Below are 27,671 nucleotides of genomic sequence, written 5' to 3' on the forward strand. Positions count from 1 at the left end.
AAAGTAGGAATAATCATAATATTACTTGATAGATTTATTAGGACAACTGAATGATATACATTAAATGATTAGTATGATGCTTGGCACTTGGCTAATAGAAGCTGTTATCATTTAGGTCTTAGAGGAATTGATTTCTCACTTGCTCAATCAAAGAAGACTTTCCGGAGGAGGAAAAAAATTCAGGAGCTCAGGGACAGAAGAGAAGATGTTGGGAGAAGGGTAGTTTGACCTGACTGGCTTATTTTGCCTCAGTCCTTATTTTTTTTTTTTTAAGATTTTATTTATTTATTTGACAGAGAGAGAGCACAAGCAGGGGGAGTGGCAGGCAGAGGCAGAGGGAGAAGCAGGCTCCCCGCAGAGCAGGGGGAGCCTGATGTGGGACTCGATCCCAGGACCCCGGGATCATGATCTGAGCTAAAGGCAGTCACTTAACCAACTGAGCCACCCAGGTGCCCGCCTCAGTCCTTATTAAATTTGCCTGTCCCCCAAAGCCACCAGACAAGTCTACAAATTATCTTTCCTGATAGTAAATGTTCAATGCCTTTGTATTAGTAGGAGAAGGATGGGGTCAAGAAAAGTCCCTGTCAGCCTCATTTATTGGAGAATCCTCGGGTTATGTTGGATTTCTGTGCTGTGGCAGCCAGACTGCCCCTCATAGCCTTGGTGCTCAGGCCTTGCGGGAGCTCATCTCTGTGCCTTTGCCCAAGTACTATCCACAGCCTGAAATTCCATCTCCCCTTTTCCTCCTCCAAAGCCCAGCGCAGCCCTGGGCTTGATAGCCCTAAGGCCATGTCTGATTTCTCAGGCCCCACTGCAGCCCTGTGAACTTCCTCCAAGCCTAGGACAGCTAGATTGTTCCTGCTTCAGTGGCTAGATAGGCCTTAAGCCAAGGGCCCTCTAGCCCTCTAGATGCTCAAGTCCTAGGGAGCTGGGCTTCTCTCCTAACCAAGTTCAAGGCAGGGTAGGGGGGTTGGGAGGTGGGAGTCGGGGTGTGGTGGGGGGTGGGGGTGGGAAGGAACCAAAGCCACAGGCCACTGTCTCTCTGCCTCTTTTCTCCCGCTCTAGGTCCGGGATGGGATTTGTGATGGGGACAATTTCTCCTCGATGGTATCCTCAAGGGCAAAATTGAGTCCTGGCAAAGCAACCACTCTCAGCTTTCCTGGTTCCCTAGGGATGCCCAGAGGGTATTGACTCAAGCAGTCTCGGCGGAGACCAAGCATCTGGCTGGATCCAGGTCGCTGAGTGCACAACCTAGGGCGCGGCCCATGAGGCTGTTTAGTGACCGTGGCGCATATCCCAGGAGCAGTGCAGCGCCCCCGCCCTCTTCCTGACCCACAGAAGCGGCCCCCCGCAACGCCCCCGGGATCTGCCCTGAGTGGAAGCAGGCCCAGTCGGGGTGGTAGGGCTAGGGCTGAGAGATTTGAATTAAAGGTGGGCAGAAGAGGTGCCTGGGGCAGGGAGAGTGCACTGGGCGGTGCCGGGAGTCTGGAAGACCCGGACCCAGGAAGAGTGCGGCCCAGCGGTCCCTGCACCCCCAGGACGGCGCCGCGGACCCCTCCCCCATCGAAGCCACCTTCAGCGGAAAACGTGGGGTCCCGGCGCAGCCGCTTCTGGCGGCATCTGCCGCTCCCCAGCTCGCAGGAGAGCCCGCCCCGAAGGAGGGGCCGGCTCCGCCCCACCTCCTCGCTGCCTCCCTCCCCCTTCTCTTCCTTTCCTCGGGCCGCGAGCCCCCTCCTCCTCCCTCCTCCTCCTCCTCCATCCTTCCCCCACCCGGTTTGTGTGCCCCTCCCGCTGCGACTGGCTGGGAGGCTCGGCCGCCCCCGCCCCGAGAGGGAGGCGGGGGCGCAAGCCGCGGCGGCCACCCGAGGCTGCGGAGGGGAACGAGATCCGAGGCCCCAGGGCGGCCCTGCATCTGGACCCGGCACGCGGGGGCTGCCTGTGCACCCCCAGCCGAGGGCTGCGGGGCCTGGCCTCGCCGCGGGGTGGAGGAGGTAAGGGCAGAGTCATGGGCGCGCTGCGGGACCGCTCCTGGAGAGAGAAGGCAGGGAGGACCCCAGCCGCTGCCTCCTCCTCTTGCTTCTCCCCCACAGCCCTCGGGAGGCCCACGACGCTGCCGGACCGGGAGGGATTCTGGGCAGGCCAGGCCAGAGGCAAGGAAGGGGTTAATTTAAGGAATTAAAATCAGAACGTTTTGGAGACCAGGCTTCCCATCCCCCTCTTCTCGCCAGTCGCTCCCCGAGCCAGGTTGGAGGGCGGGGGCGGGCTCCAGACCCCCCTGGGACTCTGGACCTTAGAGAGCAGGGCCAGAGGGAGGGAGGAGGAAGGGGAGAGCCCTAAAACCCAGCCCTCTCCACCTGCTTCTGAAAAGGGGTGGGGGAGGGGCTTGGTGTTGAGGCCTGGCTGGGCACCTGTGCGGGAGTCTGAGGGTGGGAGGCTTTGGGTGTCTGTGTGCGTGCCGGTGTGCACGTGTGATAGTCTGGACGATCAGGAGGTGTGCATGTGTGTGCAAGCATGTTTCTCTCTCCTCATCTCCCAGTGCCTCCGTTGGTGACTGTCCACAGTGGTCTGGATGTGTGCTCCTCACTGCATTGCTTTGCATGGGTGTGTGACACGGCGCCTGTGTGCACTTGCCATGGTGTGCCTGTGAGTAGGAGTGGGGCCTGCTCTCTCCTTAGGTTGAATGTGCGGTGAGGAGGGGCCCAGATGGTTTTCTGGGTGTGGGATCCAGGTGCTGGAGCCATGTGTGTGTGACCTTGGGAGGTGTGTGCGCGTTTGCAGGAGCACAAGAGTGAAGGGGAGCTTAGAACAGAAAAGGCAGTCAGGGCTGCCAGGAAGCAGGGAACTGGATGCACTGACCCCTGTAGGGTCTTCACTATAAGCTATAGGCTATAGTGACTGCTCTGGGAGGTACACATGTGGCCACAACCCCAGGTGCGGAGAGCCAGAAGCCCCTCCTTCTTGGGGGATTTGGAGGGATTTAGAGAGTCAGGGGGCATTCCTTTATTCTCCATCCACAGGGACACTTCCAGCTGTCTCCCTATCCTTAGAACACCTCCTCCACCTGCTGGCAGATGTCTCCTGAAAGCACCGAGCTTAGAGCTTCATTTCTTTTGCCTGTAAAGCCACCTATTAACAACCAAATCTTTCTACCCCATTTCTGTAAGTTCCACCTTCTCTGCTTCTTTCCTGCATGTGGTTTTTTATGCAAAGAGGGAGAAAGAGCTGTTGGTCCCAGAAGGCCAAGTGAGAGGTAGAGGAGGACCTGAGAGGCAGGGAGAATGACCATCAAAAACCAAACTCTGCTAACTTCTCAATTTTGCCTGACCTGAATTTAATAGAGAAAGAGACAGAGAGACAGAGAGGAAGTTTTGTGATATCCACACACTTGTTTCTAGATTTAGGGATGCCTAGCATATTTTTGTTTTTGGAATATTTGTGGCTGGAAGGGGGTTATGGTTGTTGAAAGGTAATTACCATCCTGCCTTTGAGTTCCCTGGACTTTTCCTGCCTCTCTGGAAGCCCACCACTACCTTCATTCATTCATTCAACAAATATTTATTGAGCGCTACTGTGGGCCAGAGAGTAGAGTCGGTGTGACATTCTACTCCCAATCAGAAGGAACATATGTTAAGACTGAGAGCATGGGTTTTGAAGTCAGTCAGGTAGTACTTGGTTCAAATCCTAGCCTATCCACTCATTCACTGGTGTGTAACAAACCACCCCAGAATTTAGGGGCTTAAGACAACAGTGATGTATTATTTTTCATGGTCTGTGGGTTGGCCATGACTGTGGCTGTGGCTGTGGGCTCACACGGCACCTCTCAGCAGCATTCAGTTGAGGGACTGGCTGAAAGGGAACGTCAGGATGGCCTTTCAACCTCCAGGGTCTCTCTACATGTGGCATCTAATCAGTCAGTAATTTAGCCTGTTTTTTATATGGCAGCTGAATCCCAAATGGAAGTATTCCAAGAGGACAAGCCCTCTGGTACAATTGCTTATCAAGCCTCTGCCTGCATCAGGCTTGCTAATGTCCCATTGGCCAAAACAAGTCACACGGCCAAGCTCTGAGTCAGTATGGGAGGGGACCCCATAAGGGCAAGAATCCTGGGAGGCATGGTTCCAGGGATGCCATCAAAGCAACAGTCTGTTACAGTCACTTCCTGGCCTTGGGCAAGTGATTTGGCCACTCTGAGCCTCACTTTCCTCCTTCTAAAATAGAGACAATACCACCTACGTGGCAGCACTGAGGATTAAATGAGAAACGTGGTATCTGACCAGAATAATTAGTAGGTAAATGTTCACTGTTCAGATTATTAGACTGTAAGCATCTTGAGGGTGTGACTGCCTTATTCATCTTTGTGTCTCCAGTGGCTGGCATGACCCTTGTGTTTGACATCTTTTTTTTTTTTTTAAGATTTTATTTATTTGTGAGAGAAGAGAGCGAGCACACACAAGCAGGGGGAGCAGCAGAGGGAGAGGGAGAGAATCTCAAGCAGACTCCCCGCTGAGTGGAGCCCATAGAGGGGCTTGGTCTCACGACCCTGACATCATGACCTGTGCCAAAATCAAGTCGTAACCGACTGAGCCACCCAGGTGCCCCTGTTTGACATCTTTCTGCTGGTTGGATAAACTAGAATGAAGCAGAGAAGCCCTAAACTGTGGAGCTCTGCTAGAGTGACAGAGTCAAGAAGACACAGCAGGTTCTTACTTCCCAGTGGGTGGGAAGTAAGCAGAGCCAGGGAAGCACTTGTTATTCCAGGTGATTCTTAGATTGACTTAATTATAACCAGATTCATCCAGTTCCATGACAATGAGTGGTAGAAATCACTTTGGCTACATGAAATCAATCAGTTCATCCATTATTCAGTGTGATTCCTCTAAGAATGATATACTGATGTCTTCTGTGTGGGAGGAAGGTGTGAAGGTGAATCATTTACATTGTCCTTGCCCTCCAGTGTCTGCATAGGGTGGGATCTGATGTGCAAACAGGTCCATGACCATCCAGCATGTGACACCTGTTACCATATGTGAAGAGCTGTGATAAGGAGTGATTCATGCTGGGATGTGATTTGAGCTGAAGGAGGGAGTAGAAGAAGGCTTCATGGAATGGCTAGCATTTGAGCTGGGCCTGCAGAATTCACAGTTCGGAGAAGGGAATCCCAGTAAGAGGGACCAGCATGAGCCAAGACTTAAGAGTGTGACAGCACATGGCACTTCTCGGGGAAGCTAAGCCCCACAGCGCCCATTAAGGATGCACATGGGAAGCAGATGCAAACGCTAGGCTGGCAAGGCTGAGTGGTGGTTGGGTCCTGGCCCACCTTGGGGGCAGTCAAAGCACGGTGGACTTTACCTCCCAGAAAATGGCCTGCCCTCAGAGATTTATTTGAGAAGAAGAGTGGTAAGACTGGATCTGTATTTGCAGAAAACATGAAAATTGAAAGCTGGCGGAGTTAGAGACTACAGTTAGCAATAATGTCAGCAGACCAGATAGAAGGGGGTAATTATGGTCTGGGGTAGGGACTAGAGGCAATAGAATCAAATATTTAGAAGGCAATATTACAAAAAGTAGTGATTGATGAGGTCTGAGGGGGACTTTGAGAATTCAGAGATGCCTTGGGGGGTTGCATCCAAGGTGCAGAGTAGATAATGAAGATGTTGGTTAAGATGGGAAACAGGAGAAAGAAGCAGTCTTGAAGGTGAATATCGTGGTATTGTGAGTTCATTATTAGCCATATTAAGCTCTGAGCCACCTACATTAAAATATCAACCTTTTCATCCTCTCCCTCTCTACAGGCTGCTTGTTAGGAGCACTTAAAAAAGAAAAAAAAAAAGAATTGCTCTAAATGTCAGGTCTAAGGCATTGGGTTATGTGTGCCTCGAGCTAGTGGAAGTGACGGTATAGATTAGAATTAGGTTATCTCTAAGCAGCATTTAAATGTGTTCAGGTGTCTCTCATCTTGAACGCTCCTTTTGGAATCTCTCACACTGCCTCTTCCCACTTCACAGTTGAGCTTCCTGTGTCCACTCACTGTCTCTGCCTCACTCTCCCCTCAACCCCATCGGCCAGGCTCATCAAAGCGGGGCTCCCTGAAGTCCCCAGTGGACTCTTTGCTCCTCTTCTCTGACTTGTGTTGTCAACTTCTGTTGTTTACGCTACGGCCCACTCCTTCCCTCCTTGACATCCCCTCTTCCCAAAGGTTTCCCGCCACAATTGCCATTGCTTCTGCTGGTTCTTAGGAACTTCTTGGTTCTTTCTCCTTCCTCCACCTCTCTGAGGATTCACCTCTCCGCTGCTCTCCTTTCTCTGCACCCTCTCCCTGATCCTACTCATCCACTTTTATGCTTAAGGTGCCAAAACTGTATTTTTGGCTCCGTGTCACAAACTATGTACTGACTGTCTCTACTTCCAGGGCCCACTGGAACCTCAAACTCATGGAATCTACAACCAAATTGATCTCTCCCCCAAACTTGCCTTGCTTCACTTTTCCTCCTAACTGAACCACAGCCCCATCTACTTAGATGCTCAAAACCCAAACCTGAGTTTGATCCTCACTCCACTTAATACCAGCCACAATCATTCTGTCACCAAGCCTTCTCGACTCCCCTTCCTATGCTGCTCCCATATCCATTCTTCTCCTCATTGAGCTCCCACTGCCTTGGCTAACAGTTTCTACTTCTAACAGCCTTCTTCCTGACCTTGACCCTCGGTAGGCTGTTCTCTCAGTTGTACCTCTGATTAAGTCCTGGCCGTTCCTTCATTCCGCAAACACTTACCTGAGCAGCTACCCCATGCCACACAGTGTTGGAAATGCTGGGAAAGTAGCAGTGACTGGGACAGAGCTTATGTTTTAGTTCCCAGAGGGAGGCATGCTTTTTTGTCCTTGTGGATCCTGTTCTCCATGCTCAGAAAATCACCAACTGTTTTATCATGATACTCTCCTTTCTTCCCCTCCCCCAACCTCATAATTACACGTCCTCCCCTGACTCTACTTTGCTCTTCCAGAGTCATCCTAGATGCTACCACCTCTGGGGGCTCCCCAGTCCCGCAATTCCTCAAGCTGAGTGTCGAATCCCATGTTCTTACATAGCATTAATTTCATGACTGTATCATCTAATACCTCAGTCTGTCCCGGGAGACCACAAGCTGTTTGAAGGCAAGATCTGGATCTTGTTGGTCTGCGTGTCCTCAACATACCCAGCATGGCACCTGATACAGTTCATGGCACAGAGCAGGGACTCAATAAATGTAACATGAATCAATTCATGCTTTAGTAAAGCTCGGGAGAATTCTAGGCTAGAAATACCAATTTGCGAGAATGTTAGGACTTTTGCTCACAAGGGACAGAAATCCCATTCAAATTACTTCCTGCAAAAAGGGATGTATACCAACTTAAATAATTGGAAAGAAGGGGGATGAGTGGGTTGGGGACATGACCATACTTGGGTTCTCAAAAATGTGGTGAGGACTCTTTCCAGCTCTTGGCTCAGCTTCACTCTATTGCCATAATTTTCCCCCCACCACACATGGGCTTTCTCCATGTGGTAGGTGGAGGGTACACAAAGCCATAGACAGCTTCATCATCCTAGCATGGGATCCCAGAGGAACAAGAGACTCCTCAATCTTTCACTTACATTCTCTGTTGGCTCAGCTTGAGGAATGTGTCCCTTCTGGGGTCATTCATTGTGGCCAAAGAGATGGGGGCGCCAGGACTGGCCAGGCTTGGGTCATGCAGCCCTGTCAGAAACAGGGAGTGGAGAGGGGCAGCTTACCAGAGAAAGAATGAGATGTTGTATCACCGGAAGGTGAAGAAGGCTTGCCGAGCAGATAAAAATACGAATGTCCACTGCAGGAATTCTCAGGGCCTATGTGGTAGTGGAAGCCATGAAAGCGCAAGATTCTCTGTGTTTCTGGCAGAGTCCATGAGAATGTGACAGTAGACAGGAGCCAGAGAAGACACACATCTTGAGATGGTTGGCCTTGTTTGAGGAGATGAGACTCACAGACCTGAAAACCTTAAAAAAAAAAAAAAGTCAATACCTCTGGTTCAGCCTGGAGAATCCTTCTACCCAATGAAAACCTTCAGCTGGACTTAGAAGAAAGGAGACATGAGATAGGCATTTCAGAAGAGGGAAGGTCCTGGCTGAAAAAGGAAGCTGGTCTTAGGGCTGGTCTTAGAGGTTGCTGATTTGGGGAGACTAGAATGCAAAGGAAAATCACCAACTGTTTTATCATGATACTAATAATACAGGACTGTGATCGAATTTGAACAGGCAACACTTCTATTTTTCTTTTTCTTCCTCTTCTGCCTCCCCCTCCCTCTATCACCTTCTTGCCTGCATTCGAGCAAAGCTTATGCTCATGCTGAGTAAGTGTATACATCTAGGCAAAAATATTCCTAAGAATGAATCATAGTCATTCCTCTGCTCCAGCCTATGGAGGGAAACTGTGGGGCAGGCTGGCTTCAGGTGAAGAGCCACCTGGACCTGAGAAGCCCCTTCCTTCTTCTACCTTGCACATCCACACACAGACTTTCCCCTTTCTCAGAGCCTGGCTAGCAGGGTGCTGGGCAGGAAAAAGATGCTTCAAAAGTATTATGTGGAGGGGAAAGGCTGGCCGGTTCTGATGCCCTGAAAGTGCCCCCACAGAAGGGACCAGCACTTAGTTGGAATGGGTAGGTACACACAGGTGCCCTGATACCAGGCTGACCGTACGTTACAGAACAGTTCCCGAACAGTTATGTGTGTGTGAGCTGAATTCTATTTATAACATCTCTGGTTACTTTGCCAACTTCTTCAATTTTATCTATAGTTATTAATCTATTCAGGTTTTCCCTTTCTTCTTGAGTCAATTTTGATAATTCATATTTTCCTAGAAAAATATTCAGTTCATCCAGATTTTCAAAAATTTGGGCCAAGAGTTGTACCTGGTCGCATTTTAGTAATTAAAAAAAAAAATCTCTGTGAGTGGTTGTATCCCTTTTCTCATTCATAGTGTTATGTATTTGTTTTCTTTCTTTTTTTTTTTGCACTTTGAACAGATTTGCCAGAATTTATTTTGTTGGTCTTTTCAGAGAACTGTCTTCTGGATTTACCTCTTGAGGCTACTTTTTGGTTTTAATATACCTAAATGATGGTGATGTTAAAATAGTGACTAAGTATTTTTTTTAAAAAGAAATTTAAGTCCTTTCTTATAGGTACTAAAGTACTTTTTGGGTAAAATAATACAAAATTTTGGATTTGCTTGAAATTATCCAGTGGTGGGGGTGGGGGAAGTGCAAGGCAGGGGGTCAGGTGTACAGATGAAACAGAATTGTCGTAAGTTGGTCACTGCTGAAGTTGGATCATGGGTACATAGGAGTTTAGCATCATATTGTATTTCTGAATATGTGTGAAAATGTCCATAACAAAAAGTTGTGTTTTTTTAAATCCTTGTCTCACCATGCATACCAAAAATTTTTGGATTTTAAAACTCCACCGTATAAAAGGAAACCATACAGCTTGAAGTATTTGCATGCTACCAAGTCACTGTCACTTTATGGTGTTATGGTTATTTGTTTAAGGCCCTTAATTTAAAAAATTGTTCTAGACTTTTAAAAAAAGGTAATCGCAAGGTACAAAAAGAAAACATATATAACTGTTTATATAGTCTTCAGGTAGGGCTGGACTTACTAAGCATGATAACAAAATCAGAAATCCTAAAGATTTTTACTGAAGCAAACTATCAGCTTTATTGTACCAGTAAAGACTGTAAATAAGCCAATCAACACACTGGAGAACACCATTTGTAGCATATAAATGACAAGGGATCGATATTAGGAAAAGCCTTTGAAAGTCACTCAGAAAATATGAATGTTCAATATAAAAGTGAGCAAAATAGTGCATAGGCAAAGTCACCAAAGAAATGTAAACGACTGCTAAATGTGTAAAAAATATATCCAGCTATAGTAATCAGAGAAAGGCCAGTAAAACAGCCAGGACACGTTTTACTCTCAACTTGGCAAGAGTCCAGTGAGGCCAAAGGTGAGGCTGAGTTGGGCTGCAGTTGGGAGATGCTGGGAGCCACTGAAAGAGCAGGAGCAGGAGTGGTCTGTAGACAGAGGAGTCTGGTGCCTAATAGGGGACAGAAGAGGGCCCCGAGCTGAAGCCCGGGCCAGCTCTCTGGGTGTGAGGAAGAGCACAGAGCAGGAGAGGAGAACCGCTGAAGAAAAAAGTCAACAGGCCTTGCTGGTGAGCGGAGAGCGAAGTCCAGATGGCCAGTGGTGTGGTGTGACTGGGAGGACAGTGGCACCGTTGAAGGAAAACAGGGAGTGGGTGAGGGCAAGTCCAAGATTTGCTTTTTGACACCGGCGGTCATTGTGTTAGTCTAGAGTTGCATTACTGGTGACTGGCAACCAAGTCAAACGATTTGGGCTACAAAAAGAATTTGCTGCCTCTCACAAGTGACAAGTCCTGGATTGAAGTTTCAGGCACATCTGGATCTGGATGTTCAAGAGAGGTCATCAGGAGTCTTTGTGTTCTTCTTGCCCAAGGAGGACAGAAATGGCCACGAGCCGCTCCAGGCTCACATTCTACCAGCTGGGCACAGGTCCTGGAGGGGCTGTACCGGCCTCGAGTGGGAAATGTGCCCAGGATGAGTGATCGCTGTGACTGATGAACAGGCTGAGGTTATAGGCACTCCCCTCTGAGCCCAACCCAAAGTGGGGGGAATAGTTCTCCAAAGGAAAACCGGGTCTAGCCACAAAGGGGGACTGGAGCTGAACAGCAAAAATGAATAAATGTCTACTGCATCCCACCCCTGAACAAGATCTACACAGATCCTGCTTCTTGTACAATTTTTAAAGTGCTTCTGTTTATCATAACACAACTGTCCCTCACAAAACTTAAAATACACTTGTCCCATCTCCCGAAGGAGATGTTCCAACTTCTCATCCACTTAGCACGTCCAGCCCCAATTCAAGATCTTGGTGATGGGCTGTCTCTTTGGGAGGGTACTGAGCTAGCCCCTCATGGTCTTTCAGCTTATGGCCACACTATGATGGAGGAAAGATCGGATAGCTGAACGTACAAAACCCTCCCAGGTGAAGAGGGGAGATGAGGAGAAACAGTCAGTGGTCACAGACCCATATGTGGTCCACATGCTTGACTAGTTGGTGAGGACGGGGTTCCCTGACTCCTGTTTCTGGCTGCTTTGGTTCTGCCATTTCCAAGAGCCTCCCTTGTCCTTCATGCTCTGTGCCATGCAGAAAAGGGGCATTGGGGGCTCACCTCCCACTGGTGCAGGTTTAAGGGGTGGGGAACATTAGGAGTAATGAGTAATCCTGAGTAATCCCTGGCCTTTGTTTTCCAGGTTTGTGGGTTTTTCTGGCAATACGATCCCCTTAATCATTAGGAAGCTTTCAGTCAATTTACGTTCAGTTATCCCCAGAGCCATTAACCAAACTAGAGACCTCATTGGAAGTTGTAATTCTTGAATCAAGTCCCTGGTGACAGTGTTCGGGGCTGGGGGGGGGGGCGGGGGGGAGCAGGGGTTGTCTCTTAGCAGCAGCCCTTGGTGCTCTGCCCATCCCAGGAGCCCATGGTTCTGTTGCTTCTGGCTAGGCTTCTGCCGCAGGGCAATGCAAACCCTTCGTCTAGGGTGGGAGGCAGAGTTCATTGCCCCCTCCCACTCAAGCTGCACCCCAGTGGAAGGCAGTGGAAGGCTGTTTTGGTGAAAGCAATGGTTGCTTCTGTCGAGCTGGGAGGGCACAGCAGGAGGGGTTCTTGAAGGGCCTGAGGAGTCAAGAGCCTGTCAGGGCCCAGGTTTGTCTCTCTCTGTGTTTCCAGCCTCCCTGTCTTTGCTTGAGCTGACTTTAGCTGGAAGCAGAGAACTGGCTCTTAATTATCTCTCAGCCATATTGGATTACTGGCCTCAGGCAGAAAGCGCCTCTCTAAGCAAAGCAGCATTTTCTTCCTCTCTGCTTTCAGAGGTGCCCCTTTCAGCCGGAGTGTGTCTCTTTCTTGTTGGGCCTTACTGAGGCCATGGGGGACGCCACACCCCAACATGGTGACATTTTTCTACAGGCCCCCTAAAGTTCCAGGTAGGAACATCATCTGAGCTCCAGAGACCGGGGGAGAGTTTCATCGGCTGCTTTGCTGCTGGGTAGCAGGGCTCACCAACTTCTGAGCGGGGAGGTGGTACCATCTTACTTCCCCTCCTAGTTTAGCTTATTCCTCCTTAGGGTCTATTCCTTTTAAAAAAGTCCATTTCTTATTCTAATTTCTGGGTTAGGACTTTTTTCTAGTGCAGGTACCACAGACCCAACTCCAAATGGCTTAAGCAATGAAGAGAATGGATTGGTTCACGCACTAGACCAGGATCTCAAACAGTGTCTGTGAGAAACCTCTGTCTCCGTATCCGTTCTGCTTCTCTGCATTGGCTTCATTCCCAGGAGGTTCCTCCCCAAAGAGGCAAAGATAGCACTTGCAGCTCTAGCCTGCCCCATTAGCTTAGAAACCTGAGCCCAAAGAGGATGCTTTTCCCCAGTGGTTCAGAGAAGTCCTGGAGGGAGGAATGCCTCACGGACTCAACTTGGGTGATCTCTGCCCATCCCAGGACTCTGTTTGGTCAGGTCTGTATCACTTTCTTACCCCTAGAGCCGGGGTGGACCATCAACCCCCACTCAGGCCATGTGGACTGAGAAAGTGGGGAAGGAAGAATGGTTCTCCAAGGTCAAAGCAGAGTGATTTTACCAGGAGAAGGACTGGGTGCTGGGCTGGTAAAGGGAACAGTCACCCATACCTCCACGTGGAAATGCCTGAAGGCAAAGGAAACTCCAGAGCAGGTCAGGATGGTGAGGCAGAGCTGAGAGTCAATGGCTTAAAGCTGGGAGTGAACATGTGGGAGCAAACCAGACTGCCAGGGAGAGGGCAGACGCAAAGAGGGTGTCAGGGTGGACCTCTCATCGGGAAGATTCAGAAGGCAGTAGGAAGACGAGGTTGGAGAACCCAAACGGGCGGCTTCATGGCAGCCTGGGAAGATGGAGTGGTCAGTAGTATCAGCCAAGGGACCAACTGGGTGAAGAGTCTTGATGACAACTGGATTGATAAGCAGGTGGTCTGTGACCCAGAGGAGCACCGTGACAGCGGAGGGTGGCTGGCAGTTAGGAGGAGGAGGGTAGGGATGAATGGGGTAGAGATTCCACGAGGCAGAGGAGGTGTGACCAGAAGCCAGAGATGAGGGAGGAGGGGCAGTGGAAGTTGAGGGTGACCGGGGGTAGGATGTCAGGAAGGGTGGTAGTTTGTGCTAGAAGGGGCCTGAAGAGGACAAATATGGTGGCCCTTGGAACAAAGGGGCAGGGCGCTTACTGGAGATCGACCTAGCAAAGGACTCTAAAAAAGGACCTACCTGCCTAGAGTGGCAGTGATGGGAAGGTACAGAAGCAGGACAGGAATAAACAGTGACACGCACACGGGTATCATCTGGTGAGGTGACAATTTAGTCACTGCAACATGGTACCAACAGTCCAGTCTGTCTGATGGGTATGGTTTGCATGACATGGAAGTAAGCATCTTCCTTTAAGGATTTTTTTCAGATGTAAGATACATACAGCCAAATACATATGGTACACTAGCCTTACATATATCGCTTGATTGTTTACATATGTATTCACACGTATAACCACCACTCGGATCAAGATCTAGAACATTTTCAGCATCACAAAAGGTTCCCTCCTGTCCCTTCTCAGTTTATAGTCTCCAGGGGGTAACCTCTATTCTGACTTATGTCATGATCAATTTAGTCTGTTCTTGAACTCCGTATGTATGGAATCCTACAGTGTGCACTCTGCTCTGGCTTCTTTTATGCAGCGTAATATTGAATGGATTCATCCATGTTGTTGCATGTCCCAGTGCTTCCTTTCCTTATTGCTGGATAAAATTCCACTACGGACATATCACAATTCATCCAGTCTACTGGTGATGGGCACTTGGGTTATGTCTAGTTGGAATATAGGTTGGAAGTATTATAAGTATAATGAATGCTTTTTCCCCCCTTAAAGAATTCTCATTCTTTCTCATTGTCGTACATGTACAGGCCCTCCCGCAGGTACCAGAGCAGGCCAGCCCCCTCTGGGAGGTCAAGCCACTGGGATCCCCTCGCCCCTCCATTATGGGCGCGAGTTTCCTGGGGAACTCAGTTTCCTCACGCGCGGGGGAGACCACCCTCCTAAGGCTTACTCCCTCTCTTCCAGCCTCCTCGCCTCTGGCCGCCGGCGCCCTGAGCCTTCCTGACCGCGCAGGGGGGCTCGCCCGCGGCCCCCCATGAGCGCGCCCGGCTGACCGGCGGGGTCGGCCGCGGTGGAGCCGGGGCGCCGCGGGGGCGGCGGGGCCATGGCCTCGCTGGACCTGCCATACCGCTGCCCCCGCTGCGGGGAGCACAAGCGCTTCCGGAGCCTGTCGTCGCTGCGTGCTCACCTGGAGTACAGCCACACGTACGAGACGCTCTACATCCTCTCCAAGACCAACAGCATCTGCGACGGCGCCGCGGCCGCGGCCGCCGCCGCCGCCGCCGCCTCGGGCTTCCCGCTGACGCCCGAGCCCGCCGCCCTGCTGGCCGTGCCCGGCGCCCGGCGCGAGGTCTTCGAGAGCACGTCCTTCCAGGGCAAGGAGCAGGCGGCCGGCCCATCGCCCGCCGCGCCGCACCTGCTGCACCACCATCACCACCACGCGCCCCTCGCCCACTTCGCCGGCGACCTCGTGCCCGCCAGCCTGCCGTGCGAGGAGCTGGCCGAGCCGGGCCTCGTGCCCGCCGCCGCCGCCGCCGCCGCCGCGCGCTACGCGCTGCGCGAGATCGAGATCCCGCTGGGGGAGCTGTTCGCGCGCAAGTCCGTGGCCTCCTCGGCTTGCTCGACGCCGCCGCCGGGGCCGGGCCCCGGGCCCGCCTCCGCCTCGCCCGCGTCCCCCTCGCCGGCCGATGTGGCTTACGAGGAGGGCCTGGCGCGCCTCAAGATCCGCGCGCTGGAGAAGCTGGAGGTGGACCGGCGGCTGGAGCGGCTGAGCGAGGAGGTGGAGCAGAAGATCGCGGGCCAGGTGGGTCGGCTGCAGGCCGAGCTGGAGCGCAAGGCGGCGGAGCTGGAGACGGCGCGGCAGGAGAGCGCCCGCCTGGGGCGCGAGAAGGAGGAGCTGGAGGAGCGGGCATCCGAGCTCTCGCGCCAGGTGGACGTGAGCGTGGAGCTGCTGGCCTCGCTCAAGCAGGACCTGGTGCACAAGGAACAGGAGCTGAGCCGCAAGCAGCAGTGAGTGGCCCGCAGGGCCCTGTGGGCGGGTGTGCCCGTGAATGTTCCCGATTGAGTGACCGTGTGTGTCGCTGCCGCTGCCCCCACCTTGAGTGGGACTGAGTGTGGCTGTGTGTGTGTGTCTGTGTGGCCGTGGCTTTGTACTGTGGCATCTGTGGCCAAAAGCATGTGATGGTGGTGTGTGTGGGGCCAAGAGCGTCATGACGGTATGTGTTTGGGACTGTGAAGACATGCAAGTATGCTCGCATGCCTGCCCGTGAAAACTCTTTCCCTAGCCAAGGCCAGCCCCTGCATTGTGGCAGCAGATCCTCTGCTCTTTTGCCTACTCAAAGACGTGGCACAATTCTGCTCTCCTCTTTGCCATCATCAGATTTTCCTTGTCATCTGTATCATTCCTTTTTTTTTTTTAAGATTTTATTTATTTGACAGAGAGAGACACAGCGAGAGAGGGAACACAAGCAGGGGGAGTGGGAGAGGGAGAAGCAGAACCGAGCCACCCAGGCGCCCCAACTGTATCATTCCTGAAAGCCACCAAACAGGAGGTTGTTTCTCCCATCCACCATAACCCCAGTGCCCCCTTGGGCTACTGCCTCTTTTCTCTCCTTCCAGAACAACTCTATGAAAATTTATACTCCTTGTCTCCAATTTCCTTCTCCACTTTCTCTCTTGAATCCCCTCTGATTAGAGAGATGTCCACCACCACCACTGTCCTCCACGTCACCAATGACCTTCATGTCACCAAGGCCCACTCATCATCACCTCAGCCTATCAGCAGCATTTGACACAGCTGATCCCTGAAACACTTTCTTCACTTGACTTCCAGGACACTCTCCTTTTTGTCTGCTCCTTCTCAGCGTTCTTTGCTGGCTTCTTATTTCCCTGGTCTTTAAATGTAGAATGGTGAAATATATGGATGGTATTTATCTACCCCCTATTGTGATATAGGCTCCATGGGGGCAGGAGCTTTCCTTAGTCTATCCACAGCTGTATCCCTAAATACCTAGAACAGTGCCTGACACCTGGAAGGTGCTCAGTGAATGTTGAATGTGAATACATTTGGGAGTAAATGCTCAAGTGACTCTGAAGTGTGCTGTGTGTACTTCCCTGAGATTTCTGCATCTGAGAATGTTTCTGAAAGTGTGTGTGTGTGTGTGTGTGTGTGTGTGTGTGTTGGAATGTGTGAGCAGAACTGTACCTGGCTCAGACTGTGTGTATGCCTGCAAGTGAACATGACATGAGCACGTGTACATGAGTGTGTGTGGCTGTGTGCCCAAGAGTGTATCCGGACGGAGAAGGCGGCTCTGAGTGTGACTGCGTATGACAGAGTGTTTCCATGGGGAGTACAGGTGCCTGGCAGGAGCGTCGGGCCTGGGTCAGTGGGGCATGAGTGTGTGACCCGGGGTGGGTGTACGGTTGCATTTCTGTGTGTGCCTTGGTGGGGGACCTTGTGCCCGGGCCTGTACATCTGCGGGCACCCACGTGGGCGTGAGCAGACAACCCGGGCAGCTGTGCCCGTGTCTCTCCCTCCCGCTCAGGGTTTCCTCCAGAGGGTGGGTGGGCAGCCAGGCACGGGGCTGAAAGACTGCTCCGGGCCCAGGGAGGTGGTGCAGATTGACCAGTTCCTGAAGGAGACGGCGGCGCGGGAGGCCAGTGCCAAGCTGCGGCTGCAGCAGTTCATCGAGGAGCTGCTGGAGCGTGCGGACCGCGCCGAGCGGCAGCTGCAGGTCATCAGCAGCAGCTGTGGCAGCACCCCGAGTGCCAGCCTGGGCCGCGGAGGGGGAGGAAGTGGCGCTGGGCCTGTTACCCGGGGCCCCGGCAGAATGGTGAGCGCCCACCTGCCCCCTCCAGTCCCACCGCGCACACGGCCTAGCGTCCCCCTGTTATGCTCCATGCTTCCCTTCTTTGGCTCTTCCCCACGAGCAGACTCTGGGCCTGAAGGAGGGGTCCAGGAACAGGGGTGCCCCTCTGATTGGGCAGAAGGGCCCCTGAGGCCGTGAGCCAGTGAGGTGTGATCCAGCTCCCCTGGTGCTCAGGGGCCCTTCTCTGCCCAAATGAGAGCCCAGGAGCCACAGGCCAGGGTCTGGGGTGCTGGGTGGGTGTGGGGAGGGGGCTGGTGAGCCTGCCTTTCTGGGCTGTCTGTCTGTCTATTTGTCCATCTTTCCCAACTTTTTTCCTTCTCTCTCCTCTCCCTCCTCTCTTCTCTCCATCTTGTGCCCTGTTTCTCCTGCTCCTTCTCATCCTCTTGCTTCCTCTGCTGCCCCCATGCCCCGCCTTTCCCTCCCGCTCTGGGGGCCCACAGCGAGAACACCACGCGGGCCTGGCCATGCCTAGCACATACGCCGTGTCGAGGCATGGCTCCTCTCCCAGCACAGGGTAAGCCTCGGGCCTGGCCCGTCCCACACAGCCCACCCTCACCTTGGAAAGACCCACCGGCCCCCTGGACGGCTGGCCCATCTGGGGCCTTGGCTCCTTCTCCTTTCCCCATACTCCTCGGGTCACCTCCGTCTGCCTTTCCACACTCTTGGAAGGGGGCTCTTGGAAAGTAGGGCGGGGGGTTGCCCTCGGTAGGGGTGGCCTGGGGACTTTGGGCAGACCTGGTGCCCCTCACTCCTCACCGTCTGGTCCACCCCACCCCAGGGCCTCCAGCCGTGTCCCCGCTGCATCCCAGAGCTCAGGCTGCTATGACAGTGACAGTCTGGAGCTACCCCGGCCAGAAGAGGGGGCCCCCGAGGACAGTGGCCCTGGGGGCTTGGGCACACGGGCCCAGGCTGCCAACGGTGGCTCGGAGCGCACCCAGGCCCCTCGCAGCTCAGGCCTGCGGCGCCAGGCCATCCAGAACTGGCAGCGCAGACCCCGCCGACACAGCACGGAGGGGGAGGAGGGTGATGTCTCGGACGTGGGCTCCCGAACCACGGAGTCAGAGGCTGAGGGCCCCTCAGATGCCCCCCGCCCTGGGCCTGCTCTGGCTGGGCCACTGAGCAGCTGCCGGCTCTCAGGTGAGTCCTGGAAGGGTAGGCCAGAGGGGCCAGTCTTTCTTTGGCGCTGGGCCCTCTAAGGGGACACAGGGCTGGGGCAGTAGATCTCTTGGGCTCCTGCACCTGTTTCCCCTTGTCCCAGACTTCCTGCTGTGAGGATGACAAACTCTCCTACAAGTGCCCTGGGAGCCTGGGCAAGGAACTCATGAGACAGAGCAGTGCTGCAGCACAGGGGTGCTCATGGTGGGGACTGCACAAGGATGCCACATCTCAGGGGGTCCATTCACATGGCTCGTTGTTGACATTTACGGGAGAGTAGCTGAGTGTTAACTGCAGACTGAAGTCCCTGGAACAGCAGGGAGAGCCCCCTTCTGTATATGCACAAGGCCATGTGCATATGTGGGTGGGTCAGGGTCAGGAGGTTAGAGGGCTCAGGTCAGGTGCATGGCTGCTCTTGAGTGACCGTTCTGGGCAGCCTCGCCCTGGCCTTCTCTTCACAGAGGCTGGGTTTCTATCCATCTGTACCCTCACCCTCCAAACCCTTGCCTTTCCTAGACTTGACTCAGTTGCTTTGCCTAGGGGCTGAGTTTGGACAATGTGAGGATGTATGATCTTAAAAAGACAGTTTACTTGAGGAAGGCTCACCTTTTTCTAATGTGTATAATTAGAGATGGGGTGTGCAGAGGAGGGGGAAGCAAAGGCCCCTTGTCCTTCCTCCCAAGTCACCAGTCCCCCAGCATGGGTCTTTCATACTTGTCCCTTCTGTGGCTCCTACCCCACCTCCCCACCCACACCCCCACATTGGCCTTTGACCCTCCACACTGATCTCTGACCCTCTGGTACCGTGCAGCCCGCCCTGAGGGAGGCAGTGGGCGGGGTCGGCGAGCGGAGAGGGGCAGCCCCTCCTGCTCCAACGAGGTCATCAGCCCGGAGATCCTCAAGATGCGAGCCGCCCTGTTCTGCATCTTCACCTACCTGGACACACGCACGCTGCTGCACGCGGCCGAGGTCTGCCGGGACTGGCGCTTCGTGGCTCGCCACCCCGCGGTCTGGACACGGGTGCTGCTCGAGAACGCCCGCGTCTGTTCCAAGGTGCCTGTCCCCGCCCACCGCCCCTGCTGTGAACCCACCTTTCTCCCAGCAGAATCTGGGCCCTCGAGGTCTGGCCCTTGCGCCCCTTCCAACACCCTAGCTTCAGCCTCGCTCCCCCAAATGCTCTCATGGGGTCTCCCTCCAGCCAGCCAAGATCAGGCCCCTTCATCGGCAGGCAACCCCTCTTTCCCTGCAGTTCCTGGCCATGCTGGCTCAGTGGTGCACCCAGGCGCACTCGCTGACCCTGCAGAACTTGAAGCCCCGGCAGCGGGGCAAGAAGGAGAGCAAGGAAGAGTACGCGCGGAGCACCCGGTGAGGCGGTGGTGGGTGGGCCGGGGGGGGGGGGTCTTACTGCGTGCACACCTGGAGTTCTGGGGGGGACGGTGCTTCCCCGGGGAGGGAGTGGCCACAAGCGGTGCCCTGACCTCTTGGCCATCCCCAGGGGCTGCCTCGAGGCGGGGCTGGAGTCCCTGTTGAAGGCGGCGGGGGGGAATCTGCTGATCCTGCGCATCTCCCACTGTCCCAACATTCTCACCGACCGCTCCCTCTGGCTGGCCAGCTGCTACTGCCGCGCCCTGCAGGCGGTCACCTACAGGTAGTCCACACCCTCTGGACCTCCGGCCGAGCGGGTCCCTGGGGTCTGCATACTTTTCCCCCAGGGCTCTCAGGCAAGGGGACCCAAGAGTCCTCTGGTCCAAGGGCAGGGAGCAGAAGCCACCAGGGTGGGCGGTCCCAGCTCTTTCTTTTCAACAGGAGCGCCACAGACCCCGTGGGCCATGAGGTCATTTGGGCCCTGGGCGCAGGCTGCAGAGAGATTGTCTCCCTCCAGGTGGCGCCACTTCACCCTTGGTGAGCCCCAGCAGGGGTTGGGAGGGGCCAGGGGTTGAGCCGGGGCTGGCTGAGGACTGAGCAGATCTGGGCCATTCCAAAAGCTGGCTGGGGAGACAGATTCACATTCATCAGTCTGTGTATTTAGCTGTTGGGAGCAGAGCTTCAAAATCAGGCTTGGGGTGATGTCCTGGCTCACTGGCAGTGTGACGGAGAGAAATCCAGTCATGCCTCAGTTTCTCTACTGCAAAGTGAAGGTGATATTCGAGATTTTTCAGCCTTAGTGGGACCGTAGCTGGCTCAGATGAGATGTGTCTATAAAGAGTATATATAAGTGTTCAGTCAACACTAGCTAGAAATAGCCACGTTTGTTTGGCACGTGAAAGGCCGTTCAGGGAGGTCGATGTAGCATACACAAAAGAGCTGGTTGTCGGAGAATCCAGATCATTCATTCACAACTTGGTGTTCCTCAAACCAGACTTCTTTGTCCCTGCACTCTGTCCTCCAAGGCCTCTCTCCGCACGACAGCTCCTCTCGGGGCATCCCATGTCCTTCCCTGCCACCTGGCGGAATCTGTCCCTGCTCCCCTGCCCCCATTCCTGTGGTGCCTCCGCTCTTTTTGACACCTGCTGTAGTTTGTTTTGCAATAATATCTGAGTCTCCGCGGTACTAGCAGTTCTCCAGGTTGGGGCTGTGAATGTCCGTTCCCATATCCCTGGTACCAGGTGCGTGGCAGACACCAGGAACCCACTGCCTGGGCGAATGTTGAGGAACGAGGTGTTCAGGGAAATGGCCGGGTTGGTGTGAGTGATGGGCAGGGTGGAGCAATGAGTGTGGAGAGGAAGGTGGGGGCAAGGTTAGGAAGGTCCTGCGTAAGGGGGTCAGATTTTTGCATTTTACTTAGGAAGTGCTCGGGAAGCCTTTGCAGTATTTCTGATCTTAAAGACAGGATCACATCAGACTGGTTATGTTGTGTCCTCCCCCGCCCCCCTCGTTGAGGGCACGGACCACGTCTATACTGTCACCACTGTGTCCCCGGGGCCCAGCTCGGTTATTCTTGGTGCTAGTAGACACTTGAGGCCCATTTGTTGAATGACTGAGTGAGAGAACATAGAATGAGTGGCTCGCTGTCAGCACCGTGCCGGTTGAATTGGCACAGAGACTAGATGAATCCACATGAATATGGATGGTGGTGTGAACTGTGCTTTGAACTTATTCAGGAATCAGAATCTGTAGGTCTCGGCAGGTGGTAAGGAAGGGTCAGGGATGATCCCAGGTTTCTAACTTGAGCAGCTGGGTGGTTGGTGGGGCCCCAGCCTGAACAAGGGACATGAAAGAGGAGCAGGTTCGGGGTGCCGTGCAACCAGAAGCTTCCTTGACAGCCCTCTCTCTGCCCCATTCTCCAGCCAGCAGCCCACGCGCTTCAGTAACCGCTGCCTGCAGATGATTGGTCGCTGTTGGCCGCACCTTCGGGCCCTGGGGGTTGGGGGTGCTGGCTGTGGGGTGCAGGGCCTGGCGTCACTTGGTGAGTCTTTCCTTGGGACTGGGGCGGAGGGTGGTGGGAAGCAGGCGTGGGTGCGACACCGGAATCCCAGAGGGGCTTGAGGCTGCGGCCTGGGTGGTGGCAGGAGCTCGGAGGCACCGGGCCGGAGGCGACCTGGGGAGTTTGTCAGCAGGACCTCCCCTCTTCCTTCTCTTCCTAGCAAGAAACTGCATGCGGCTGCAGGTCCTGGAGCTGGACCATGTGTCGGAGATCACCCAGGAGGTGGCAGCTGAGGTCTGCCGGGAGGGTCTGAAGGGACTGGAGATGTTGGTGCTCACGGCCACCCCCGTCACCCCCAAGGCCCTGCTGCATTTCAACAGTGAGCAATGGGAATGCGGCCGGCGGGGGGGGGGGGTGTCCACTGTCCCCTCTTACCATGCCTTGTCAGCAAGTAGCATATGCAATTCCCTGTTCTCGTCAGCAAGCACCAGCATGGGTGGACGTGGGGGACAGACTGACCAGGGTGCTAATCCTAGCCTCGCCACCAGGGTCTTCTGAGGCCAGTGTGGCATTCGAGGCCTGCTAGCACTGGTCCAAATGGTTCAGTTCCACAGATCTTTATTGCCCTTTGCTCAACCCCCATGGGAGATACGAGATATGACCTGTTCCTCGTGAGCCTCTGGCCAAGGGCAGGGGCAGAACAGACGGGTTAGGAATACAGGTCCTGGAGCTGGACTGATGTAGGTCTCGATGTTGGCTCTACTGCTTATTAGCTGTGTGACTGGGCAAGTTACTCTACTTCTCTGGCTTCTGTATCCCCATCTTCTAAGCGGACCTTCTGGAATGGGTGGGAGGGTTAAATGAGATAATGTATATGAGCCCTGCCAGGACCATTCTCAGGGTGAAGACCCCTCTCTCCGTGCTACTGTAGACTCCAACATGCCTCCTCTGACCCCACCAACCCCTAGCCACCTGCCCCACTCCTGACCATTCTTCCACCTTCCCTGAGGACATGGGCGCCCAGCTGGGGCTGCTCACACTCCTTCAGGAAGCTGCCCTCCGAACCCCGCTCCACCCCCCCAACTGGAGCATCCTTCTGGGCACAGCCAGCAAGGAGCTGAGTCACCACCAGCACCTGGTGTCATCGCCCTCAGGACCTGCAGTAACCACAGAGTGGCTCCTCAGTTGCTCAGGCTACTGGGGCAGGCCCCCCCTTCCTGAGGCCCTGGTCACACCTAAGTCCTGAGCCCTGCAGATTCCTTGACAATCTCATTGTTTCCAGGACCCTCTTCTTCCCTCCCCTTCAGCCTCATGGCCTGGCCCTGGACTGACCACCAGACTAACTGCTCAGCCTCCAAAATCATGACCTCCAGAACCCTCTCAGCCTCCTGACTTTCCTCCTCCTCCACTGCCTTCATGGCAACATCTGGTCCCTTAAGCCCTCTGCTCTCAACTTGTTTGCTGCCTGTCTCCCCTCTTCCATGTTCCAGAGAAGACCCAATAGCCTCACTCCAGCCACTCTGTCCTTGAATTCATTTCCAGATGGCCAGGCCATGGTACAACTGTCCCCTCTGCCAGGGAAGCTCCTAGAGCCTCTGCACAATTGGCTGTTGCCCACTCATCGTCCCAGAGTCCACTGCAGCCTCTGCTGTATGACCTTGCCCTCCTCCCCCGGCCCCAACCCCCATCTGGTTGACCCTCTGGGTGCCACAGGCCTGCTCTCCTCTACGTGGTGCCCAGTGCCTGGCACGTGGCCATCTCTCTGTAGGGTTCTGGTTTCATTAAGTAGTAATAGGAGAAGCAGCAGTCCCATTGCCCAGCCATCACCTTATTACCCACCTTTTCTCAGGCATTTGCCGGAACCTCAAGTCCATTGTGGTCCAGATTGGGATTGCTGATTATTTCAAAGAGCCCAGCAGTCCCGAGGCCCAGAAGCTGTTTGAGGATATGGTGACAAAACTCCAGGTGAGGAGTTGGCTCTTAGGCCACCCAAGACCCTAGGTGACATCCCTAGGCTGGAGTTGGTGACCTGGGTGTGTAATGGGAGGGCCCCACTTGCCTGACCCCAAGGGGAACTAACCCAGGGTTCGGTCTACAGGCCCTACGACGGAGGCCCGGCTTCTCTAAGATCCTGCACATCAAGGTGGACGGCGGCTGCTAACCCGGGTGGGGGGCGGCAGGGCCCCTGCCAGCCCCACACCAGGGCACTCTCTTTGGACCTCCAGAGGGACCCTGATTTGGACTAGACCTTCAGAGGCCTAGTGTTATCCCTGGTTTCCAGGGAAGGGTTGAGTTTCCTGTCCTCCTCCTGGGACCGTGGAGCAACAGGCCTGACCCTGGGCACTGCCTCTTCAGGGCAGGGGCTTGGACAGAAGCTGCCCTCCGACCCCCACTCCACCCCCCCCACCCCACCCCCACTGGAGCATCCTTCTGGGCACCGCCAGCAAGGAGCTGAGTCACCACCAGCACCTGGTGTCATCGCCCTCAGGACCTGCAACCACGGAGTGGCTCCTCGGTTGCTCAGGCTACCGGGGCCGGCCCCCCCTTCCTGAGGCCCAGCCTCCCGGTCAGGGGCCTCTGCTAGGCCCCAGCCAGAGGGGGCTCCCCAAAGCAGCTCAGACTTGGCAAGGAGGGCTCTTTTCCTCCTGCCCTGTTCCAGCCCTCTGTGGGGCATCCCCTTCAGACATCCTGCCTAGGCTCTGGGTCCACGTTCCCCAGAGGTAACACAGATAAGCCTATGGGTCTGGGAATGTGGTCAGCCAAAAGTGGGGGGCGGGGGTGCAGCAAGGTAGTGGGAATGGGCTTGGAATGGCAAAACATTCATCCAGAACTTTTCCCCAGGATATTGAAACCACCACTCTCAAAGGGGGGATATTGCCAAGTAGAGAAAACCTAGTTTTTATTGCTGTAGAAACAAGACCCTTCCTCTCAGCCACCACAACCCTCATGACACACCAGAGCTAAGTTCAGAGGTAAAAGGTGCATGTTTCTATACCTTCCACCGATCCTGAGCCTCTGGAGGGGTAAGGTCCTAGCTCTGGGAAACCTTAGCAGCAGTGAGCAGCAGTTCCTGTCCTCAAGAAATGTCTTTCTGGTGCTTGGGCAGGAATCTAATGGCCTCTGGGTCCCCAGGACTGTGGGTGGCAGGGAGTCACTGCCTTCTGTGCTGGGGCCTGGAGGAAGCCAGGAGGGAATTTGGTTTGCTTCCTTGTCTGGCTAGCTTGCTTGAAGAACGTGGTCTTGGTAGGGAACCACACCCATGAAGCCAAAGAAGAGGAAGAGCAGCCTCATCAGACTTGCTTCCCTCCTCAGTCTTCACGGGCCCCATGGGCTGTGGGCTCTGCTGGAGTGCTTCTGCCTAGGCACGGTGCTGGGGCCTGAGCCAGAGCCACTTGGCTTAGAAACCACAGAATGCAAATGGGGTTTTTCACTGACTCTTGCACGGTTCTGGTAAAACCAGGTTCTGGCACTAACGCTCCCAAAGACTCAGGTCTCTGCAGTTCCTCCTCTCAGAACTCCCATAGTGGTGTAGAGGCCTTGGGTCCCACTAACATTCACTTGGAAAATTCTTTCAAACATTAACCTTGATCCATCTTAGGGTTTCCTAATTTCCTATACAGGGGCCAGTTCTGCCCTAACCATTAGGCTGCTGGTCCTGGCTGGGGCTGGACTTCTCGTTTCTCAGCCCTTTCCAGGGACCTTTCTGCTACATCCTGGACATCAAGACCCAGCCCTGGGTTACCCTGTAATGAGTCCTTCAGACTGAGACCCCACAGGCTCAGTATCCAGCTCCCCTAACTCCACATGCAGCTCTGTCCCAGCTCCTTCTGGCCTCGCCCTTTGAAGACCCCAAATACCAAGGGTGTCCTGTTGGCAACTCCCTGTCCAGTCCTGCACAAAGCTTTGGCTGAGTGGCACCCCCCCCCCACAGAGCAGCTGGCCCCACTGGCTTCCACCTCCCTGGCCCTGTCCCCAGGAGTTGCAGGAAGAAGCACAACTTTTCTCTGTCCTCCAGGGGCCTGGAAGGGATATGGGGGTGCCCTGGGTACATCTGTCTTGCCTTGCCAACTATACCCTCTACAGCTCCTGCTCAAGACCCTAGGATCAGAGGTGCTGCCCTCCCCATCTCCTGGACAAAGCACAAAGGGATGCCCTGCTTGGCCTGAGCCTGCCTTACTGAGGGATTTTTGCCCCAGAAAGCTTCCATCCCTAAACACAAGACTTTGGGCAATTTCTCCCTGGGTGGGTACCCACTGGAATGTCTGGCATCAGTCCTGGAAAAGGAGGTCAGGGTGCACGGGCAGTGAGCTAGAGTGGGAGAAAGGCAGTGCTGAAAGGACTGATTCTAGGAGTAGGTTCATTCACCCAGTCATTCATTCATTCAGTCATTCATTGGTGCAACAGCCCTGAGCACCACCAGCACTGAGGGCAGAAGAGTGAACAGGCCACCCCCCCCCCCCCCCACTGGTAGGAAGTTTGGCCAGAAGTCCCCACCCTGTACCTCCCAGCTGAGTGTGTGAAGGATGTGTAGGAGTACATATGGCATCGGCCCCAGCCCCTGCTGACGGGGACTCACAGACTCACGCAGGCTGGACTTCATGCATGCCTAGAAGTGGCAGGGTGTGGGCCCCTTGTCCCCCAACTCGAAGCTATTTTTTGACTCACAGGGGGATGAGCCCTGCTGCTGTACAGGGAGCTTGTTTGCAGGGATGCTCCATTTGTTCACTTCTCTGGCAACCACAGAGCATGGCTGAGGATGGGTAACGGGGATGGAGGGTCTGGCCATTCCTGAAGCACCTGATCCTTCATTCACTCAAAGGAGCTTCCACCTCTGTATCTCACACCTAGTAAGATGCGAAGGAGAGGAGTATCTGAGAGCAAATCGAAGCAGGCCCTGCTCTAGGGGTCCCAGGCACATGTAGAGGTCCCATGGGCACCAGCACTCGGGTGTCCCTACACCTCTCCCGGCAATATGGCCTGGACCCAGCATCTGGGAGGCTTGGCACACTCAGCTTGAGCACTTCATCAGGCTTTGGGCTGCTTCCCCATGGCACTAGCAGGGAACGAAGGAGACGCTGTATACATCTGACCCCTGGGAGAGAGGAAGGGTGCTGCCCAGAACTGTGGCTTTCCACTGGCCAAGAAACCACCTAGGGACCAAGGCAGCCCAGGACTTCCTGGTCCCGTGAGAGCGGTTTGAGCCAGCCCCTCAAGAAGCGCTTCAAAAACAAAAAGCCACTTCCCTCCCAAGGCCTGCTGCTCCAAGGTTTGGCTCCATCCTTTGCCGTTGGGTCCTGCCTATTGCCCTGGTCCTTTGGGCCACGGGTGGGAAGCGGCCCAGGCCCTAGTCCCTTTAAGGTGCTAGGCTGAAGACCTTCCCAGAGGGACTATTGGTGCCAAAGACCCAATTCCTTGGGGGCTTGGGATGAAGACAGCAGAGATGGCGAGTGGGGGCAGGTCCTCCCCTGCCCAGAGGAGTTAACTCAAACTGATCTGTCCAGCCTATCAGTCCCTCCTCCAGGGGCCTGGCACTTCTCTCTTTAACCCTGGTAGTTATGCTTTCTCACCCAGCCTTGTTCCAGGCCTGCATTTCTGTATATACTGCTGTGTATCGTGTGTATGTATTTATTCCCGGACAAGTGTATTCATCTGCAGCTTTTGCCTGAGGGTAAGGTTTAGGATTGGGTGAAGACCGGAATACCAGGGCAACCAGCTCCTATTCCTTCCCTAACCCCCCGGGACCCTGGCCAGTCCCAAGACTGCCCTGACAATCAGGCAGGCTTCCCCACCACAAGCCCAAGCCTTGTCTGCCGTTGCTGGCATAGTTCCAGTGGGGCTTGGCCTGGCCTCAACTCTGCCCTGGCGGGGTCTTGCATTCAAGTGCAGAGGCCCGAGGCAACCTTGAGGCTTGCCTCATGACTGGCACCAGGAGGCTTGGCTCTCGTGGGCACTGCTAGTAGGGACCTCCTCAACCGGCCCCTAGGCCTGCCTTCCCTGCACAGCCAGGCTGCAATGAGCCTGA

At 54.4% G+C, this 27,671-nt stretch overlaps 1 protein-coding gene across 1 annotated transcript; it reads left to right on the forward strand.

Annotated features, from left to right (window-relative positions):
* Window positions 1–1,729: 1,729 nt before the first annotated feature.
* Window positions 1,730–26,114, forward strand: FBXO41 (F-box protein 41). The gene is made up of 13 exons (XM_027624261.2): window positions 1,730–1,991; window positions 14,228–15,271; window positions 16,869–17,094; window positions 17,571–17,644; window positions 17,909–18,267; window positions 19,097–19,338; window positions 19,535–19,650; window positions 19,781–19,933; window positions 20,092–20,187; window positions 21,573–21,691; window positions 21,870–22,028; window positions 23,499–23,614; window positions 23,748–26,114. Exons 2-13 carry the CDS (start codon window positions 14,367–14,369, stop codon window positions 23,808–23,810), a joined length of 2,628 nt encoding a protein of 875 aa, XP_027480062.1. The 5' UTR covers window positions 1,730–1,991; window positions 14,228–14,366; the 3' UTR covers window positions 23,811–26,114.
* The last annotated feature ends 1,557 nt before the right edge of the window (window positions 26,115–27,671 follow it).

This window comes from Zalophus californianus, chromosome 8 (genome assembly GCF_009762305.2).
Source record: "Zalophus californianus isolate mZalCal1 chromosome 8, mZalCal1.pri.v2, whole genome shotgun sequence".
NCBI lineage: Eukaryota > Metazoa > Chordata > Mammalia > Carnivora > Otariidae > Zalophus > Zalophus californianus.

Bases quoted from the DNA above. Each gene is read 5' to 3' on its own strand.
- FBXO41 (XM_027624261.2), top strand. From the start codon at position 14,367: ATGGCCTCGCTGGACCTGCCATACCGCTGCCCCCGCTGCGGGGAGCAC. The intron at 19,651-19,780 runs GTGAGGCGGTGG...GGCCATCCCCAG, and splicing joins GAGTACGCGCGGAGCACCCG to GGGCTGCCTCGAGGCGGGGC. The intron at 22,029-23,498 runs GTGAGCAATGGG...ACCTTTTCTCAG, and splicing joins GGCCCTGCTGCATTTCAACA to GCATTTGCCGGAACCTCAAG.